The sequence below is a fragment of the Sinocyclocheilus anshuiensis genome, unplaced genomic scaffold, assembly GCF_001515605.1.
Source record: "Sinocyclocheilus anshuiensis isolate Anshui unplaced genomic scaffold, SAMN03320099.WGS_v1.1 scaffold51, whole genome shotgun sequence".
Taxonomy (NCBI): domain Eukaryota; kingdom Metazoa; phylum Chordata; class Actinopteri; order Cypriniformes; family Cyprinidae; genus Sinocyclocheilus; species Sinocyclocheilus anshuiensis.
Window position 1 is genome coordinate 161,039 of NW_015548296.1, and position 21,529 is coordinate 182,567.

General features: G+C 37.4%; 2 protein-coding genes across 2 annotated transcripts in view; one reads left to right on the forward strand and one right to left on the reverse strand.

Annotated features, from left to right (window-relative positions):
• Nucleotides 1-6,770, reverse strand: part of nfasca (neurofascin homolog (chicken) a) — a 79,021-nt gene extending 72,251 nt beyond the window's left edge. The window contains exons 1-2 of the mRNA XM_016443580.1: nt 6,607-6,770; nt 5,454-5,612 (exon numbers count right to left, since the gene is read on the reverse strand). The gene's annotated coding sequence lies outside the window, so the exon portion shown is untranslated. The remainder of the gene's footprint in view (nt 1-5,453; nt 5,613-6,606) is intronic.
• Nucleotides 6,771-11,265: 4,495 nt separating this feature from the next.
• The window catches only part of LOC107655997 (phosphatidylinositol 4-phosphate 3-kinase C2 domain-containing subunit beta), a 47,274-nt gene continuing 37,010 nt past the window's right edge, over nt 11,266-21,529 (forward strand). The window contains 3 exon segments of the mRNA XM_074186890.1: nt 11,266-11,804; nt 17,451-18,399; nt 18,645-18,805. Of these exon segments, the coding sequence (XP_074042991.1) occupies nt 17,537-18,399; nt 18,645-18,805 (1,024 nt within the window). The 5' untranslated portion in view covers nt 11,266-11,804; nt 17,451-17,536.

A 21,529-nucleotide genomic window follows, 5' to 3' on the forward strand; every position in this document is an offset into this window, starting at 1 on the left:
GATTTTGATGGGGAAATTCCAGGGCTTGCTGGCTGTCTGTGATCCCAAGGGATATACGGATCTAATGAAGAAGGGTGGGGGGACCCTTGAACAAGCTGCAATGTGAAAATGTGTCATATCAGATGACTCCATTGCTAATTTGATCAGAGAGTTATTGATTTTCTAGGCTAACTACTATGATTGTAATCTAGTGAAAAAATGATTCAACCAAATGGCTTTAAATTGGATATGGAAACTTTTTTTCTCCCAAATCAATTATACAAAATATGCAGCATTCAGTTTAAACATGGACTAATTACTCATAATGACAAGCAGTCCTGCTTATTGTGCTGAAATTTTCACAGTTATGAGATTTTACTCGGAGCGGTTTGATGAATAGTCCACCCAAAAATTTAAACTCATCCCTCAGACTATCCTGATGAGTTTGTTTCTTGTTGAATCTAGATGATTTTGTTTTTCATCAGAACAGATTTGGAGAAATTGATGGAGTGGAGCCGTGTGGATTAGGGTAATGTTTTTATCAGCTGTTTGAACTCTGATTCTGATGGCACCCATTCACTGCAATAGATTCACTGGTGAGCAAGTGATGTAATGCTGAATTTTGCCAAAACTGCTCTGATGAAGAAAAAAGCCCATCTGATGCCTTGAGGGCATGTAAATTTTCAGCAAATGTTCATTTTTGGATGAACTGTAACTTTAATTAATCTCTTTATAATTAAAAAAAACAAACATATCAAGCATATCAGTGATATCATATATTAAAAATAATTCTAAAATAATTAAGAACATACTGACTAAAATATCAACAAGAGAAACATAAGCACCTAACTATTATTAACCATTTCTTTTTTAGTTTCTTTATATAGTCAAATTAACTAACCTATCATAAAAATTACCAGCCAATCAGGCACAATACAGCTTTACTTTATTGTTAGTGTGCCTTCAACAAAGGTTCGCAAATACTCCTAATGCTCTCACCGTCTAGTTAATGGTTAGCTTTTTTAGCTAATGTGTACCATCCAGTCTCCAGTGTTCTGTGACTCTGGTACCTCAAACATCTGTCATTCAATGAGTTTTAACAAAACAAATCCCCAAGGAGTTCAATGGTTCTGCACTAAAGAAAAGTCATCCTCTGTTATAAGATTTCCTCCTTTCAGCCATAAACAATACTGTAAATCAAACAAGAAGCCACATTAAAGATATATTCTAACCCTTTTCAACATCATATTTATTATGTACAATGTAAAACCTGTGTCAACACAGCCTCTCTGATGTCTATGTTTTGTTTGATAGCTAAAGAAAGAAGCATCCAACTCTTTAAAATGACTCACAGTGATAGTCAATGGAAGGCTTTTTTCTTTTTGTATTCATTCACAACTTTTCAAATAAAAGTGTCTGTTCATTTGAACTATATTTAACTCAGCTTCTATTAAATGTTTATAAAAGGTTTGATTGCATTGTTTACTTTTGACTTTTGATGGTATCATTCAAGAAAGTGGTTATGGTTAATTGTCCAGTTTTGATATTTGTAATGAATGGACTTTGCTGAACTGGTCTAACTACTTTAGTTAAAAAAGTCAAACAAAATGTATTTATGTATATATCTGTATATATATTAGTGCTGGGCAACGATTAATCGCAATTAATCACAACCAAAATAAAAACATTTTGTGTACATAATATATGTGTGTGTACGGTGTATATTTATTATGTATATACTAATTGCCTTGGACAATATTTCTGTACTTTCCATGCTTAATTTATGTGCTTAATCTATTAGCAGCATTACCTTTGGGAAAACTCTGTCCCTGATGAATACAATGACCCTTTGCTTCAGAAGCCTGTGCAGGTGCAGGGCTGCTGGATTCACAGAGCCAGTGACCTCCCTGTGGGTGTAGGGCACCATGTGCGCCCTGCTAAAAGTCACCGAGAGAGACAGCACAGACACAAAAAGAAGTAAAAAGCCAGCGAGGACTGTTACAGACAGTTCCCATAGTGCCTATAGGCCTAATGCTTGAATGCTTTGAAACAAGAAGAATAAGGATGCAAATATTCAATGCACTGCAAACGCTTTGATGTTGCACATCAAAAACACAGTCATAAGTCACAGAGGCCATTGTTGGAAAGGCAGAGGTGAGCTCTACTATAGATCAAACAGAACGTCTGAAACAGCACTTAAAGTGAAGGTGTGGCGGTTATGAAAAATATCTCTCATTCAATGATTTTGTTGGATAGTTAGCTACTGGGCCATGATAAAATATTCAGACTGCATCAGACAGGAAGGGCTTAGTAAGGAAACAGGAGTGAGTCATGCAGTGAGATGCATGGGTAACTTCATGCTCTCTATAATGATATTAACAGAGAATCTCTGCTGTCGCATGAAAATTATGAATGACGGTGGTAGGGAGCAGGCTAGGAACAATATATCAGTCTGCCTACCAGCTGCACTTATTATTTATAATATTTATTACATTTAATACATATTCAATTTAAACAATTTAAAATGATTTAAAAAGATTATGTGACCCTGGACGACAAAACCAGTCTTAAGTAGCACGGGTATATTTGTAGCGATAGCCAAAAATACATTGCATGGGTCAAAATTATAATTTTTTCTTTTATGCCAAAAATCATTAGGATATTAAGTAAAGATCATGTTCCATGAAGATATTTTGTAAATTTCCTACCATAAATATATTAAAACTTAATGTTTGATTAGTAATATGCATTGCTAAGAACTTCATTTGGACAGATTTAAATATATAAATCTCAATTTAAAAAAATTGACCTTTATGACTGGTTTTGTGGTCCAGGGTCACATATGATATAAAATATTTTTAAATTTTCTATTGAACATTAAATATTTGACGTATAACAATTAAAATAATTATTTATAAAATATGTAAAAATACTCTAATTTTAAAGGGGTCATATGATGCGATTTCAAGTTTTCCTTTCTCTTTGGAGTAGCGGGCGTGTGTGTGCGTGAGAGAGACAGGGTCACATCACAGTGGAGTCAGCTGTCTTAACCGTGGCTTGTGTACTGCAAACACATACCAGCTTCATCACTGTGTCTGTCACGCGACTGTTCCCCTTTCGGGCTCTGTCTTTACATTTATTTTGAAAGATGAAGCTCGCAATTATGGTAAGGGGCGTTACATTTCCGACGAGTGCTTGCGGTGTTCGGCCAATCACAATGCACTGGGTCAGCTGGCCAATCAGAGCAGACTGCGCTTGTCGGAAAGAGGGACTTTGTAGAAAACGAAGCGTTTGAGAGAGGCGGGGCATAGAGGACCTACAATAATGTACAGTATTTGAAAAATAATGTGTTTTTTGAACATTAAAGCATGTCAACATATTCTGTTACACCAAATACACAAAATAATGATTTCAAAAAGCATCATATGACCCCTTTAAATGATATGTAAGATAATGTATTAAAATACACATTAAATTTTCCATATACACAAACACACATACAAACCCCATTTAAGTCTACCTTGGTCAGACAAATTGATCACAGAATTATTTGTTGTGGACCGTAGGCTGGAAACATGCTAAGTTCAATGACACTAAAATAATATCAAAAGCCACTTCCATGTAAAGTGCAATGATTTCACTTGGCAAAATAATGTAATGTCTCAAATTATCTTAATTTGGGGGCCTAGAAAATACTGATATACGTCATTTATAACCTTAACATATAACCCATCATTTACAACAATCAATTATTAACCTTAATTTGTGTAAATGTGCCCAGCAAGGCCTCTTTACTCATTGCTGGGATAAAGTTGTTTCTCTGCAAACAAAAAATCAATGTAGATGCAGCTAGTAATGTGTCCTCCTTGTTTTAGGCCAGTCTGAAATCCATAACTATCAACTGCCTTGACTCAGCTGAATCCAGACGAAGAGCACATTAGGGGCTATAACAATCTTCCATTAGCGGTCCATTCAAGCAAACAGACACAAGTCTCCTAAAACATACTGCTCTAAAATACAAGCAAACGTTTCAGCTGACCCCATTGTTTCGGTCTTTCTCATTTTTCTTGTCCTCTCTGAGGAAGAAACAGAGCCGGGCAGAGATAATGAAAACTAGAATGAGGCCCAGCCTGACTCCATCTTCTTTCAGTCTCTCTTTTCCCTCCAGCTTGCAACAGTTCTAATCGGTACCGGGCCAGACTCCACTTCCAAACGCACCTCTCGCCCCCCTCTGGAGAAAGCTGCTGTTGCATGCATAGCTAAAAATAGCACCTCTGGTAACAAAACCCTGAGAAGTAAAAGGTGAGCATCCCATTGCAGAGTGGAGTAGGAAACCTGAGAGTAGGTGAATCTGAGCTGTGGAGGAGGGGAAAGATAGGAATGCTAGTGGATGAAATTAAATTACGCACCATATATCATCTCTAGACCTTATTTCATTGCAGTCAGACGCATCGCATTTTATGCAGCAAGTCATTCAATCTTCCTAAATAACTTCATTAATCTTCTGTGTATGCATCTTTAATTAATACTTGACAGCAAAGTGGAGTTATTTACATAAATCGGTCAAAAAAATGTGAGCTTCTCCCCATTTAAATTTTCTTTAAGTGGCAGAAGGTACTGAGAGAGAATCGCAGGTTTCTCTAATGCTGTTTTAATTGCAGGCTCAGTGGGAGTATCCACAGGGTTGAGCCACAACTAAGATGTTGCCAAGTAAAAGGATTTCTCAAAATTCGCCATATGGCAGAAAATACCTCTATAGGTGGTGAGGGGGGTGTGCAGGTAAAAGCATGTGGTCATGTTATTTGTGGTTAAATTTCTTTTTTTTTTTTTTTAATTTTTACACAAAATATAAAATCAATTTTTTATATAAAAAACTGCCTATTAAACACTAAAAAGTGTTATTTTTAAACTACAAAAATTGATATATAAATGTTTCCTAGGGATTAAATTGCAACACAATCAAAGCTAGCAATAGAGAACGAGTGGAATATCAGCATCTAGTGGTGTGGTGAGGTCACTGAGAATTACAGAGCATGGACATTGAATAAGAAGTGGAGCTGGGTTTGATGCAGTTGAGCTATACATACATACATACAACCATTCATAATATTCTTCCAAAACTTATAACCTAAAATTACATGCACTTCTATTATATTTGATGTTTGCATCATTAGTTCTGTTACTTTCTTTTTAATACTGTATAGCTAGATTGAAACTCTATAAAGCGCTATAAAAATAAAGGTGACTTGATTATATTTGTAACTTTAACCTCCATTCACTTTTTTAGATGTCTACTAGATCATGTTACCAGTTAAAATGCAAGCTGCACTGTTTGCTCTGATAAATCCAAGATTTAATCGTACACGGTTCTCATTAAATTAATCTTTAGAAATTCCTAATCAGTATAGAAACAAACTTTTGTTGGGTTGCCAGTGGTTATCAAATTTCACTAACCGCTAAGCTCTATGAAATACCTCCATGAATGATTGCAACACAATATGACAAAGACTGCTGAATGGGGGATGGCATGTGCATCTCTGGATCATTCAGAGCATGGGTCCAACTCAGTGGGAATATGGGCCCAGGCCAGGTCACATGGCCACAGATACCATCTGATGTGGGCAGTTTTGCACCTTTAATTCATGACGGAAAAAAAACAAAACAAGAGTTTAGTTAGTGGACTAATTCAGCTGCTCTGAGTTTCCCAAAGCTGCAGTCACAAAGATTATAAATGGAAACCTTTTCCCTGTAGTAGATCCACAGATATGAATACAAAGTTAAGTCAAAAATCAAACAGAATTGTACACAATCAAACTATGCAAGAGGGGTCCCAGATTGATACACAGATATACTTTATACTTATTTTGGATAGGTTTTATTTTAAGTATGATGATGATAAAACATTTCATAGATAGATAGATAGATAGATAGATAGATGTTGTTACCAGATGCATTTAAGGCCTACAACTTTTCATCCTACCATTAAAGCCAATATAAATCGTATTTTTAAAATAATATGTAAGCGTATAATGTTTATTGACAATATTCAGATGATTTGCTATCTGAACCCGAGATGTCAAACTTATTTTATCCACACAAGCAAAACTAACCTTCTTAAAGCCTGTGAATTATATTACAACGCAATATTTACCCTCAAACGTGGCCTTAAAGTTCCTCGTGTAATAAAAGGCAGCAGCAAATGTTTGTCCTGTTCTCACAATATCCTTGAGCTACAAGAAGCGCCCTGGATAGGGGCGATGACACTTTCACCTCCTACAGCATCCTTGGCCAGCATTCGGCCTCGAAAACAACTAACTTGACAGCCTCGAAACGCCCGAGTTTATTCACCCAAACATGGCTGGTCACTTTCAATGAGGCTGCGTTTATATTTCTCTACCATTGCCGGCATCTCCAGGCTGTGATGCTTTGCGTAGAGCAGCAGAAAGAAGACCGCGTCACTCAGAGATGCTCAGAGGCTGAAGCACGCGGGATGCGCGAGGATTACTGAAGCAGCAGCGGCCGTATTAAAGAATCACAAATCTAGCCTGCTTTTATCTCCTGTGGAACCAGGCCAGCTGCTTGTAATGCGTTAACCCTGACAGCGCAGTGATAGCATCGCTCTCTTACCTGTGTCGCTGTTGGTTTGGCCACATATGATGCAGTGGGATTCTGTAATGCGGTAAAGGCGGTAATATCCGTCTGTGCGCCCCTCTCAGAGCGCGCGCTCGCTTCCCACGCTCGCTCCTGCGGGCGCGCCTCTGATTCCAGCAGGACAGGTGTCCCATCATCTGCATTCGAGCTGCACTTCAGCAGCGTCACACGAAGCGGCAGTTTAATACCACGTGATTAATGCATATATTAAGAACAGATAGGCCTAAATGTGACCCTGGACCACAAAACCAGTCATAAGGGTCCATTTTTAAATTGGGATTTATACATCATCTGAAAGCTGAATAAATAAGCTTTCCATTGATGTATGGTTTGTTGAGGGAATAGTTGAGATACAACTATTTGAAAGTCTGGAATCTGAGGGTGCAAATATTGTGAAAATCGCCTTTAAAGTTGTCCAAATTAAGTTCTTAGCAATGCATAGGACCTATTACTAATCACAAATTAAGTTTTGATATATTTACGGTAGGAAGTTTACAAACTATCTTAATGGAACATGATCTTTACTTAATATCCTAACGATATTGCATAAAAGAAAATATACCCATGCTGCTTATGACATAAAGCCATAAAGGATTATAGGCTGCTTTATTTTTATAACAATATTTTGACAGGATTATTCAAATAGGACTTTAAATCTTACATGTGCATTGCATGTAAACACAAATGCACCCCGTTGGTTATAGATTATTTCTGAAAGGCAATGTGGTTTGTGATTACAAATTACACAAATTAACTATTAATTTGGCACTCAAACAAAATGGTAAACAAACAAACAAATTTTTTTTAAAAAGAAAGTGACTTTTTATTCAGCAAATAATTGCATTTGTTCAAATTGTTCAAAAGTAACTACAAAGACTTTACATTGTTCAAAAAAAAAAAAAAAAAATCAATTAGCCTAAATGCTGCTCTTTTGAAAATTCAATTAATAAAAATTCTGAAGAAATGTGTATTTCCACACAAATACTGAACAGCATGGCTGTTTTTTTTTTTCAACACTGATTAATAAGAAATGGCTCCTGAACATTTGTGACCACCCTGGACCACAAAACCAGTCATAAGGATCAATTTTTTGAAATTGAGATTTATACATCTGGAATCTGAGGGTGTAAAAAAAAAATAATCTAAATATTGAGAAAATCACATTTAAAGTTGTCCAAATGAAGTGCTTAGCAATGCATATTACTAATCAAAAATTAAGTTTTGATATATTTTACTTTACTTAATGTCCTAATGATTTTTAGCATAAAAGAAAAACAATCATTTTGACCCATACAATGTATTGTTGGCTATTGCTACAAATATACCCGTGCTACTTATGACTGGTTTTGTGGTCCAGGGTTACACACACACACATACATACATACATACATACATACATACATATATATATATATATATATATATATATAATTATTATTATTATATTATTTTTTTTTTTAAATCAGATAAATGTAGCCTTGGTGAGCATAAGAGACTAATTATTGCTGACCCCAAACTTATATATATCATAAGTTGTCATTTACTGAAAGAAACAGATAGTGGATTATACGAAACAATATCTTTATAATGATAGGCTGAGACATACTCTTTCTATATCAATGGCCTTCTGTTCCAGACACACAGCGCTCTTTGATAGGAAACTTTACATCATCCATTACAATATAGTGACACACTGGCCCAGTTTAACATCACACATGCTGCCTACATGAACAGAGTCACACAGACTATCCCCTTGAACGCATTTCTCCATTTAAGAGTATTATAAGCATCAGAAATGCACAAACATCAACAAATAGACACAATATGACAACTCATAGACATTATCTGCTAATTGACTTTTACACATAAACACTTTGTAGCTACAGAAATGATTATAAAAAGCAGCTTTCAATATTAAAACTGCAGGCAGTATTAAATGTAAAGATGCAGCTAGAAGATGAGAAGTAATTGGAGAAAATCTGTGGCAGGAATATGGTTATTTAAAATAATACCATTTGCTCTAAATTATATTCCAGAGGCCATACATACAACTGTGGAGCTTCAAAAAAAAAAAAAACACAGCTTACAGACCAATATTATTTAAAAATTATGCAGAAAAATGTCTCTGAGGAGTTTACCTATGGACAAATATATGGAAAGCAGCTGGGAAATCTAATCTTGTATGCAGCCTGCAGTTTGTTCCAGGCTCCTCAGCTTGCAAAAGTCAATCCTGCATACCAAACCTTGAAGACAAAGGCCTGCACTGCTATTCCCACATTATATACAGATTTGCCAGGCACTGACAGACTTCTCTGTGATGTTTGGAATACAAAGTTAAACTGCTCAGTGCCTCGCTTTCAATGTTTTAACGCAGTTTATGCCAAGCAAAGTCACAAAATGTACAGGTCAAACATGCCTGCAGTTACTGTTGTGTGTGCACGCACACATATGCTGCCTCTAGTGGTCACAAAGAGCATTACATTTAGCCTAATACTGACTACGACTTCATGCTTAATTTGCGCTTAATAGTACATGGTCTTTAGAATATGTACAATGATAACACCATGCTGTCCAACAATGAGAACATTTCCCGAGTTCACACTTACATATAACGAACTGAGTAAAGGTTATGCGTATTTGGCGTATGTCCGGGGAGAGGGCTCCGAGCTCGGTTTTTAGCCCGGACCCAGAGCGCTCCCCCCGAGTGCTCCTCCCCGTGCTGGGGTAGGAACGGGCTGAAGGTGAGGAGTGGAGGTGGTGGAGGGATGCCGAAAGACTAGAGATAGTGAAGGTAAGACTGCTTTGATTATTTATAGGGGTTCTTTCTCTCTTGTGCTGGTTGGATAGATGGTGTAATTACTGATGATGGATTGGCTGTGTTAATTATCTGCGCGTGCTCCTCCCGAAATTTGTTAATAAAACATCACTTAATGACATGTTTTAGTCAAAATTCACTTAATAACATCAGCCAAGTGTTTGCAATTACTTCCTTTTGTGATTCAGAGAATGAGGCAGAAATCAAACTATTTATAGTATCCTATGCAGTGATGGAAGTCGATTAACATTGCATCATAAATATACTTTTTTCTTATAAAAAATATCCGAGATGGTTTGAAGAACACAGATAAATCATATATTGTCGCAATTGTTTACTGTGTTGATGTTTCATCAGGCCAAACGTCTCTATTTGCATTTTATTCACCTACACAGCAATAGCTGGATGCCTTGCCTTTGTCCTTATAAGGGATTTCCTGGAACATCATAAGTTCTGAGTCCCACTTGTGGAGTTTCTAGCGAGGGCGCCCTCTGGCTACGAGTATGAATGAAACAGACATTACCTTTATACTCGCTAATGCTCACACAACACCCATATTTTGGGTAAAAATAAGAAAAAGAACACCTTTCTCTAAAGAAACTGGAAGTAAACATCCACATACATTTTTCTCCAGTGTAGAGAAGTGTACAAGAGTTTTTTTTTTCTCTCTCAGTGGGTTTTCATGACAAAAAAATAAGAATACTGTAACAGATTTTTCTATCATAATAATTTCATATTTTGTAATAAAACCTTGTCCTAATGTCATGTTTAAGTGATAAACTGCACTACCTGTGGTTGTTTTTAGATGGTAGCGTGTTTTATTCTTGTGCTACAATTGTGTGGCCTGTGCTACAATCCTTTCAACCTCTATAGCACCAGTGCTATATGCAAAAAAAAAATAATAATACAAATAACATACATATTGTAATTATTCAGTACCCATATAGTAGAGCTATGTCATATAGTAATAGCATATGATATCATTGCTGTAATATGACACCACCACCACAGAACTTTGGGGAATCTTTGAGTGTCAGTTTACTTTAGTAAGTGTAGCAACAGTTATCAATATGTTGTGCACTTTTTGTCATTTTCATTCGTTTTTTTATATTTATATTTAGCTTTATTTAATTTTATTTCAATTTTTGACAAAGTAATTTGAGTATTTATTAACTGTTCAGCTTTATTTCAATTAACAAAAACGATTTTTCTAGTTTTAGTGAACAATAGCAATACTGCTAGACTAGATCAAACTGATAAACGGTATAAAAAAATCTCTTGGTGTTAACAGAGGGCTGACACCAAAAGATGGCGCCACAGATTCATTTGAGAAAACTAGTACACATTACATGCTTGCCAAAGAAAACATTACATTTGTCGTTCTTGTTTTAAAATTTTACAAGAAAATACATTTCTATCTAACCTCACTTATTGTTTAGTGTTCGCAGAGTCCGTTATCTTCTAGTTTCTAAGAAATTTGTGTCTGTCCTTTACCACAACATGTCTCTGAAGTCTCCTATATTTTTGTGAGAGTTTGCCATAATCTGAGATATTTGAGGTATTTACCCAAGATATGTCTGTTTTGTGTTTTAACCAAATTTCCCATTGGTACTAGATACTTGTTGATGTTTTTTTCCTCTAAATGTAGTGTTTTTCATTGAAGAATGCTGTGTGTGCTAATTTGAGACATTTCTTAAACATATGTTTTGGGTACATATTATAGGCTAAGTGTTCTTCAACTCTGTTAATTAGTGTTTTATATCGAATATTTAGAATACACTGTCACAAAATGTGTAGGGATTTCCTCATTTTGTTTATGCATGTTTGAAGTAGGCCTCATATTGTGCTTTTGTGTATATATGCAGCTTTATGCAGGACTACATTTCATGGCGACATATTGAAGTTGATATATTTGTATTATAGAACATATACAGTCATTTCCTCTTTTTACAACTTTGAAGGAAAAGTTGTTACGTGCCACTGCAGTGTTTGATGTCAGGCGTCATGATGGGATGCAATTACCCGTATTTTCCACTAGAGTCTGCTATTGTTCCTCTTAACCCAAATCCTCTGTCTTTACACATCCAATGAGAACTGGCTGAGCTTTGAAGCCGGAATCCACAGCGCAAAGTCGCCAATCAAACAACCCGGTCAGATAAACAGAAGAGAGAGAGAGAGAGGGAGGAAAGAGCGTGCGTCTCATATGGATGAACAGAGACGCGCTCTTGATTTGGCCCTGATCTTCTGCTAGTGGACACCGGAAACGGCTGCCTGATCACCATCTATCAAAGAACAACGATTGAGCCTGAGAGTAAACGAAAAGGTCTATGACACAGGCGCTCAAGAGGCCGTGCACACGGTATGTGATGTGCTCTTTCCTTCACTATAACAGAGAGCGCTGAGAACGCTTCGTATTTATATACGACCAGCTGTTTTTGCGCAGTGACATTTTCCTACAATCTTTGTGTTGGATTGAGCTTCTCCCGAGCTGAGAACGCTGTTCTAAATCTAACATTTAATAGGTGGCCGGAACATTCAGAGGCGTTTGACCGCCACGGTTTTGCTCATATTATCGCCTGTTTCTATTTCAAAACGACTGGCTAACGTTAGATATCGACTTGACAAGTTTGGGCTCTTGAACTCAAACAGATATTTATTTAAAAGAGACGTTTGTATGATAGGACACTCTGAGCCATAGATGGATGAAATGTGTATCAAAACAGGAATTAATGTTGTGTAGTTAGGTAAGATTATTATTATTTGATTGTTGATTTTGTTATATTTAAAAACAGATTTTAATAGATTTCATTTGGTTTATTTTTTAATGATTTAAAATAATTTGTAAACTATAGGAGGTGAAAGTGCTGTAAACAGAAAAGAAGCATGATGGTGTCTGTTGCTATGCAATGATATTGCATGTTTTTTTGTTAATTGAATCGTATTTTTTTTTAAATGAATGATATTGCATGTTATATAGATTTTTTATGTGATTTTTTAATAAATTATTTTTAAAATACTATATATTTTTAAAATTTTATATATATATATATATATATATATATATATATATGTATATATATATATCTCACAAAGTCATTTATAATCTAAAACCTAAGACAAATATAATTGACAATAAAATAAATTACAGTTATGCTAAATCAGAAAATTAAAAAGTCTTAATCCATTTAATTATTTATGGTTTTAAGAAAATGTATATAGGCTATCCTTTAATAATCCTTGAGAAAAAATAAACTCAGATCATCCCAAAAGAACCATGTGTTTTTACACTCCTAAAACAAATGAAGCAGACTTTTTTTGATCATGCATACAGTCAGTATCACAAGTTGCATGATGCATCTCTTCAAGCTTCAATTTATTCTGGACTTAACTGTATTTTAAAGTAAAATATTTGCACTAATTATAGGTTTATGCAACTCAAAGCACAGGAAAGAGAGAAGTTTAGACTGCCATACAGTGTTTAGATGCATAAAAGTGCATATATATGACACAATAACCACAATTTGGGTTTAGACTCTGCAAACCTGTTTCAAGATTCTGCTTATTTCTGAATCACCATGACACTGGGCCGAACAAGAGCTAAACTAATGTTTTGTAGTGCTTTGTGACTAAGAAAGAAAATGTTATTCATCATCTTTGATTAAAACCTTGTTTTCTTCCAGGTTTAGTTCCTTGTTTGTTTGATGCATGATCCCAGTTTTGTATTTCAGTCTGCATTCTTTATTTCAGCATGACAATCTGGAATTAGCCTCAGACATTTACCTGTTTCAGGTCTTTCAGTGTGCAAAATATCACATATTGTATTTCTGAAACCATCCATGCACCTAAGACCTGTCAGACAGGGTAAAAATAGCAACAACGAATGTTTTTATCAGCACCAAAATCTCCTAAAACCACGTAGAACCAGGTAGAACTGTGGTGTCTGAACTCTAAAGACATTCTTGGCCAGGCGCCGCCTTCGCAACAGGTCAGTGATGCCATGCGTTTGGTTGAGTCACCTTCCTGTGGGATTTGTGGTTTGGTTCCTGAGTTTGGCCTTATCCTCTCTGTTTCTGTTTTTCTAAATTGGAAGTCTGGTGCTAACAGTTAGTTTTTACTTTATTTGAAGTTTGTTTTGTGTTTGTCAAATGTCAATGCTGATTTTCTTCTGACTTTCCCACTGGATGCCACAGAGGCTGAATGTTACCTCATTGGCTGAATGTGAGCCTGCTCACCACCATCTGCCTGTCAGATCACAGTAGAGAGTCGGCTAGTCTAGGGGTCTTTGAACCGATATTAGGGTGGGAACTCCACAGGAAGAGAGGCGTATTGATGATGGAAGACCTCAGCATACGGCGCACAAGCCCTGATCAGCTGGAACTAGCATAAGTGATCACCCTGGGCATGGAGGGAGCCGTGTGATATGTTGTTGTGTGGGTGTGTTGGGGGAGGGGTGTATATGGGGGACAGGGATGACAGCGGTCTCTTTGTCTTTAGCTCTCCAAGCCGTGTGAACGTGTCTGAGTCGGCTCTGCCTCACGTGACGCGGCTGCCCTCACTCCTCCCTGTCCTTTGTTCGGCCAATCTGGGAGCCACCCCTGATTGAATGGGATTAAATCCCAGCAGGGGATTGATTCCGGGGGCCTGTATCTGGCTGGCCTGGGGTCCCTGTGGAACAGTGCAGATCCACCATCCTTGCAACCACTCCCGTCTTACTGCACCCCTCCGGCCAAAGCTCAGTCATGTGGCTCTGCATAGGAAGCCTACGGGAGGCCGGTGCTCCTGGGAATGGAGGACAGCCCCAGAAAGGCCATCTAGAAGGAGTTGCATTTATATTTGTACAGTCCATCTGTTGCTGCCTGAGAATGCTGTTTACAAACACATCTGGTTTTTCGGAAGTGTTTTTGCACAGGATTGTTTATGAATTATTATTAACTGTCCTGGAGCTGACTCTAACACCATGTCCTAAGAAGGCGTATTTGTCTATGTTAATCTCAAGTTTTGTTCTGAACATTCACATTTGCAACAAACGTTGAGCAATAGGCCATTTTATTAGTCAACTAAAAAAGACTGTAATTGACTAGTTAAGGGTTGCTTGAACTACTAGTTGACTTATAAAGAAGCCCCTTATAATTTGGCTGAACTCCTATGACGCATATCTTAGGGGCCGTTGGCGTAAGATTTTTTTCGTTAAAAATCAGAATTCAGGGGCACAGCAAGGTGTACTGAATGTGCCACAGAGACTGACGCGGAGGAGAAGAATTGTTGAATAAAGTCGTTATTTTTGTTTTCTTTGCATACAAAAAGTGTTCTCATAGCTTCATAAAATTAAGGTTCAACCATTGATGTCACATGGACTACTTTAATGATGTCCTTACTACCTTTCTGGGCCAAACATGTCAGTTGCTTTGCTGTCGATGTAGGGTCAGAAAGCTCTCAGATTTCATCAAAAATATTTTAATTTGTGTTCTGAAGACGAACGAAGGTCTTACGGGTTTGGAACGACGTGATTTAGTAATTAATGACAGAATTTTAATTTTTGGGTGAACTATCCCTTTAAGGTAATTAGTGACAGAATTTTCATTTTTGGGTGAACTATCCCTTTAATGTATATAAAACATCAAATCAATTCTGACCGGCTGTGATTGTGAGGCATCAAACAGCATTTCACTTTTAATGTGGAAAACCAGATGACTTCCTGTAAACGCATCACATCACATTTGTTTTGAAAACTGTAATGTGCTGAGTCCTTTCTGTTTACACTGATCTCCATATGTACACATGTTCAGCCAGGCAGAAACTAAACAAGTGACTGGATGTGTTGCTGATGGAAGGCCTAAAACACTCAGTCAGGTTGCTGCTTCCATTTCCTCTGTTGGTCTGGAAAACACATTTTGTTTATTTCACATTATTTATTTAGATGAAGCTCACCAGAGATGACCAGAGGCATGTGTGTTTTTGCATTTTTGGGATGCAAAATGGGGTCAAAACGTGGAGCAATGGAAGGGTCCAGGAATGTCTGTCAAACACATGCCCTTCTGCTTCCTCTTCGGTCTTTTGTTCTGGTGCCAGTCTTCTGGGGTAGGGTGTGAGAATTTCCTACAGTTATGTTAGTGGGCGGAGAAACAGAACCCCTGCCACTGTTGTCACGTTACGAAGGAAACAATGGGTCACAAGTGGTCATGAACTTAATGGAATAGTTCACCCAAAAATGAAAATCATCATTTACTCCCTTTTTTGTCATTCCAAACCCATACAACTGGTACAATTGTTTTTTTTTTCTTTGGAACACAAAAGAAGTCCAGTTTTGTTGTTTTGGATGCCATTGCCTTTTATAATATGGACAAAAATAGTTACAACATTATTCAAAATATCTTTCGTGTTCTGCCGAAGAAAGTCATAACGACAGAAGTTTCATTTTTGTGTAAACTGTAATTTTAAACCTTTTAGTTGAGCCACGGTCCAAATAAATTTACACAAAATGGTATACTTTCATCCACTTTGGGGTCTAGGACCACTCTGCAGTTTATTCAGGTTGTAATGATTATCATTCTAGCAGAAAACTGTCGTTTGACCTTAGACCTTCGCTGCTGAACCCATTTACCATTGTGCAGGGTTATAGATGACCATTAAGCCCAGTGGTTGTGCCTCTATATGGGGCGGCAGCTGTGTCATGGCACATGTGTTATGAGGCTGATCGAACCCTAAACCCATTTGAGCAGCACTCAGCAGGTCTTCAGGTCGATTTGAATTCGAAGCTTAGCATCTGTCCAGGTGTGACTCCACAGGAATAGCCTCTTAATATGGCACATCAGTCTCCTTGCAGGAGAGAGATCAACTTCCCCCCACTGCGGAGGAACTGTTGTGCTGCAGAAGAACCTGCGTTGCACTGATGACTGTGCTGAAAGAGAAAGATCAGCTTGGCTCTGTCTTTTGCTGAGCAAGCAAAGACAATAAGACCCAGATGATCAGAGGCAAAGACTATCAAAGTCAGAGTCACACATGTGCGCTACTTTAAACACATCTGCGACTGAACATGTGGTACTTTGATCCATATATGGTTCAATAACTTCATTAATTAAATGGTTTTGTCTTTATCTAATTATTTACTTAGCCATTTGTAGATACTAGAGGTGCTTGCTATACAATTCAATTTCATTGAATTGAATTTTACCCCCCTTAAATGACACCTGAAGTCATTCTTCTTGTTGAGGAGAGGTTTGTTATAGTGGGAGATATGGCCTATAGGTTTAACTGTTTGCCCAATAAGTGTTGGAAGTGGGACTTTTATTCTGTAGGGCCCCGTTCCCCAAAATGTTTTTTTTTTTTTTTTTTTTTACACCCTGGTTTCAGTTTATTTCCGCTTTAATTTTTCTAGACTCCTGTTTAATGGGTCTAGTTTTGTGTCTGTTAAACAAAGGGGGTTTACTATTAAAATTAAAACATGAAAGAAATATTGTGTTGATATTCCTTAAAAAAAAGTTGTAATAATTTTATTGTTATTATTATTAGTATTAGTAGTAGTAGTAGTAGTAGTATTACGTCTACACAGTAGTAATGTTTCTGACACAATTTCTTCAAGTTAAACCGAACTTTTGTTTTGATTGGTTTGCATTAGGCAAACCTTTAAGTTTCTATGTGTATATGGTATGACGATAGTTTTAGGCAAATGAAACGGTAAAATTCCCATGAAGTGTCATTTAATGAGAAGGCAGATGCTGAAATTACCGCAACTGTCATGTGCACCAGTATATGTAGTAAACGAAACCACGCATCTGTGCCATTCATTCATACAGAGACACACAGAACATGCAGGATTACTATTTAAATTGTCCTTTTTGTAGCTTGATGGCATGTTTATTTAGTTGCTAGCTTTTTGTGATGCACGTCAACATCTCTGTGCAAGGTTGATGACTTATTTTTATACTGGCTCCAGATGTTGCAATCTCTATCAGTGGTAAACAGCAAAAGCATGTGTTTTTTTTCTTTTACTCTTATCTCCGAACAGAGCCTAATGAACCGGTTGTGCAACTCGTAGTGCCATCCAGCTCCTTTCTGCGTTCCTCCTGTGCATTCCAACACCCCTACAGGAACATGTCTGCGGCGCAGACTCAGAATGACCGGGAGCAGCGTTGGGGTTGTCTGGAATCGCTCGGCCTCAGCCAGAGGGAGCTGGTCCTAGCGGAGGCCCTGCAGATGGAGTATGACGCCCTTGCCCGCCACCGACAGGACAAAGGACCAGCAAATACTCTACCTCCTGAAACCAGCAAGTCATCACCCGCGAGGAGCGAGCCCTCCATGCCTAGACGTGTTCCCAGTCCTCCTTGGAATAATTTGCAGCAGGGTGTTTCCGGATCTGACCCCATGCTCAACCACATGCAACCCGGAGTGTCGAACTTATCGCGATCCAGCGGTGAGTCTCACGGATTTAGTAAGGAACCTCGTTACATCCTGGACGAATGGGAAAGTGATTTAGAAGGAACAGCGCAATTGTTGTCAAAAGGGCTGCCATCTCTAGATGAGCCTCCGCCACCAGTACCGCCCAGAAATCCCATCTCCCAGAACGATCCATTCATTGTACATCAAAGCTCAGCCCCACGGGATGTCAACTTGTTCACTCCTGAGGTGGACCAGCCCAAGCTTTCCATTGGAGACACTCTGAACTATGATAACCTCAATGACTCCCTGAGCAAGCTAAATGGGGATTGGCTGTCACCTAATAGAAGCCGGAGAGTAAATGGGGACAAATCGGGGAAGGCAGTAGCTCGCAGTAACACCCTTCCTCCTCAGGTTCCTCCTCGCACCTATCTTCCAGCGCAGAAGAGTACTAGAAGCCAACGCAGAGTATCAGTTGATCCAGTAAGCATTCAGACTGTCCTTTTCTTTAATTTCCTGGATGTTTTTTTTTTTCATAATATGAATTATTTTATTGCATTTTTTTCCCGTTTACAATGCTTGTTTATATGAACTGTGTGTGTAATAATAATAATAATAAATATATATATTATATTATATTATATTATATTATATTATATTATATTATATTATATTATATTATATTATATTATATTATATTATATTATATTATATTTCAATAATTAAAAAAATATTTTTGCATATAAAAGTGTATATAATAATTACATTTATTATTAGGATCATTCATTCCAATTTATTTATTTACATCCTTTACTGTTTTCACCAGGCTACGATCGGCATACCCATGCAATGATTACTCAAAAAATGCAGGCTTTGTTTGGAGTCCGTGTGTGGCACAAGATGAACTGCAGCAGGGCCTGGGGGTCAGCATAAAGGTCACGGTTTATAGTGACCACTTCAGAGAACCACTCACATTCTCTTGTGATGGTAAGAACTGAAGAGCTTTCAATTATTTATAATCGAACAATACAGATAATTTAAATATTCTGTATCAGCTATGTTGAGCTTGTTTATAACTGTGGAGTTGTATTTTCTGTTCCACATCCTGAATCTTTTGAACGGGGCCATAGGATCTCATTGGAAAGGCTGGAGAGGCTCTAGACCCTGAGTTCTCTTAATAGCATTACACTGAATGGGCGTTCTGCCAGCCATCTGTTTTGTGTACTCAATTAAAAGAGGCAGCTTTTCATTATTCGCCTTGGAGGAATGCACACAAACCCCCTCATACACACACACATACACACACACAGAGACAGATATGGCCTCATGCGGTGAGATTAGAGAGAGGCCCAAGAAATATGTCGTGAACATGTTTTCACTCCTACTTATTCACTGCACTTGTTCTTCTTTTGTTTTTCCTGCTCTGGCATGATTTTCCTGACAGATGCTCTTTATTATGGCAGCCTGCCAGTGTATGATAAATGCAGACTGTGGTGCCATTCTAGCATAGCTCTCTTTTTGTGTCATGAGCAGCTGTGTAATCTGCTAAATGTTTGTTAAAATGATGGAGGTCAACCCAAAATAATTCATAGGGCATGGAAAAATAGTTGGGTCTGTACAGCACTGCTCAAGGGTTGGGTAGTGATATATTTACCCTGTCTGCCCAGCCAGACAGTTGATGAATGTACATTCAATGAATATCTTTCATGCTGTACATTATAATATTGTGGTTCCTACATTCACTTTTTTTTGTAATTTTCTAATTTATTTAGGCAAAGTCATTTAGAACAGTAGTTGTATCTTGTATTATTCAAAAAAGTATTATATTAAAATTATTCTAAAATCACTTTATTACTAAAATAATTTGGCTTCAATTTTGAATTATTGGCCAGAATTTAAAAAAAGTCAAATAATAATTACAATTAATAAAATCTCAAAATCAAAAATGTATTAATAAAATGAATATAGCAAAACTGCAATTTTTACACTCTTCAGTGGAAATCAAATGGCTTACATATAGTTGTCTCTACATATCAAACTGGAATTAAGTATTTAATATAAAAATAATTATATCATCGCTAGTATCAGCAAGAAATGGCTCATTTTATCAATGGAAATTGTGCATTGCAAAACAAATGTGGGTAACAAGTGTCTTGTTCCTCTCTTTCCATCTAGCAATTTTTGCCCTCTCTGCTGCCTCAGATTGGCATTCGTTTATCTGGGTCGATTCACATAAAAAAAAAAAAAAAAATTAAGAACCTAGCCTCAAGACTCATGTTCCAGCAGAGCTGCCCAATTCATTATTGAGAAACTACAGAGAAACTGAGGTGTGTGAAAAAGGGAGAGAGACAGGGGCGTTTTCTCTAAAATGTGCTCCCACTGTGACCGCAGTGCAGTACATCTGCCCAGTTAGGGTGTAATTTGTGGAAAGGGGGGAAGGGTGGATTAACCTTTTTCTGGTTCATCCCTACCTCTGTTCGTTTGTTTCACATCCTCCCAGTGAAGTGACGAACATTGCTGTGAGCCAAGGGAAAATTACCATCTCCTTGCTTCTTTGTTTGTTGTCCACCAAATGTATTCAGATCAGTAGGTGCTAATTTACTGTATCGGGAGCATCTGGCAACGTGTCCATTTTCAGGAAGGGCTACACAGACATGTCACTAATTGATGACCTCTTATTGATCGAGCTATAGATAAACCAATACCCTTTGAAACACACTGGGCAGTTCTGTTCTTTGTATGCTCATTGCTCATTGTTAGCATGTAATTGAATTGGCATTTGTTTTGTGTAGCAGTGTTTGGGGAAGTTACTTTAAAACTGTAGTTTCTCAAGTTTTAAGCTACCCATGATCAAAAAAAGGAGATAAACATTCAAGCTAACCCTGTAAAAACAGTTAGCTACTATACAAGTTTTTAGCTAAAGTAGCTAACTGCATCGAAACTATTTAAGGTGTCAATATCTACAATATCTGCGAGATAAATACCATATGATACACCTTTTTTACATTTGAATTGATGAATTTACCACCAAATACAACTAGAAAATATTCTATATTTATGTAACTGAACTAAAAAAAAAATACCAGCAACATTTAACTAGATATTTTGCTACAACAAAGTAAACTACACAAGGATACAAATTAATCCGTGAATACTTTTTTGAACGGATTCATTTAAAGGAGACATATTATGCCCCTTTTTACAGTATGTAATATAAGTCTCTGGTGTGCCCAGAATGTGTCTGTGAAGTTTCAGCTCAAAATACTCCACAGATCATTTATTATATCATTTTGAAAATGCCTATTTTGAGTGGAAGCAGAAACGCGCTGTTTTTCGGGCCTGTCTCTGTCTCTTTAAATGCAAATGAGCTGCTGCTCCCCGCCCCATTACAGCTCGGACCTGATAAAAACATCTGTTTTGGTTCTGATTATCATGTTTATCACGCTGGTTAGGGGTGTGCCCGAAGCGTGAAACAAATAACGCGTTATATGGAGCCACTAAGAGGTTAGACGCTTGCTAGCGGTAGCCTGTTGCTTTACAGTACATGAAAGTTCACTTACCACATACACAGAGTAAGGAGAAATGTCTGATAGGACGATGGCGAATGATTTACAGATCCTGAGCACCAATGACAAACATCTATTCTTGTCAAATGTGTGGTAAGTACTGCCGCTCCATAGTATAGAGTCCTTGTGATCGCGAATCTCAAAA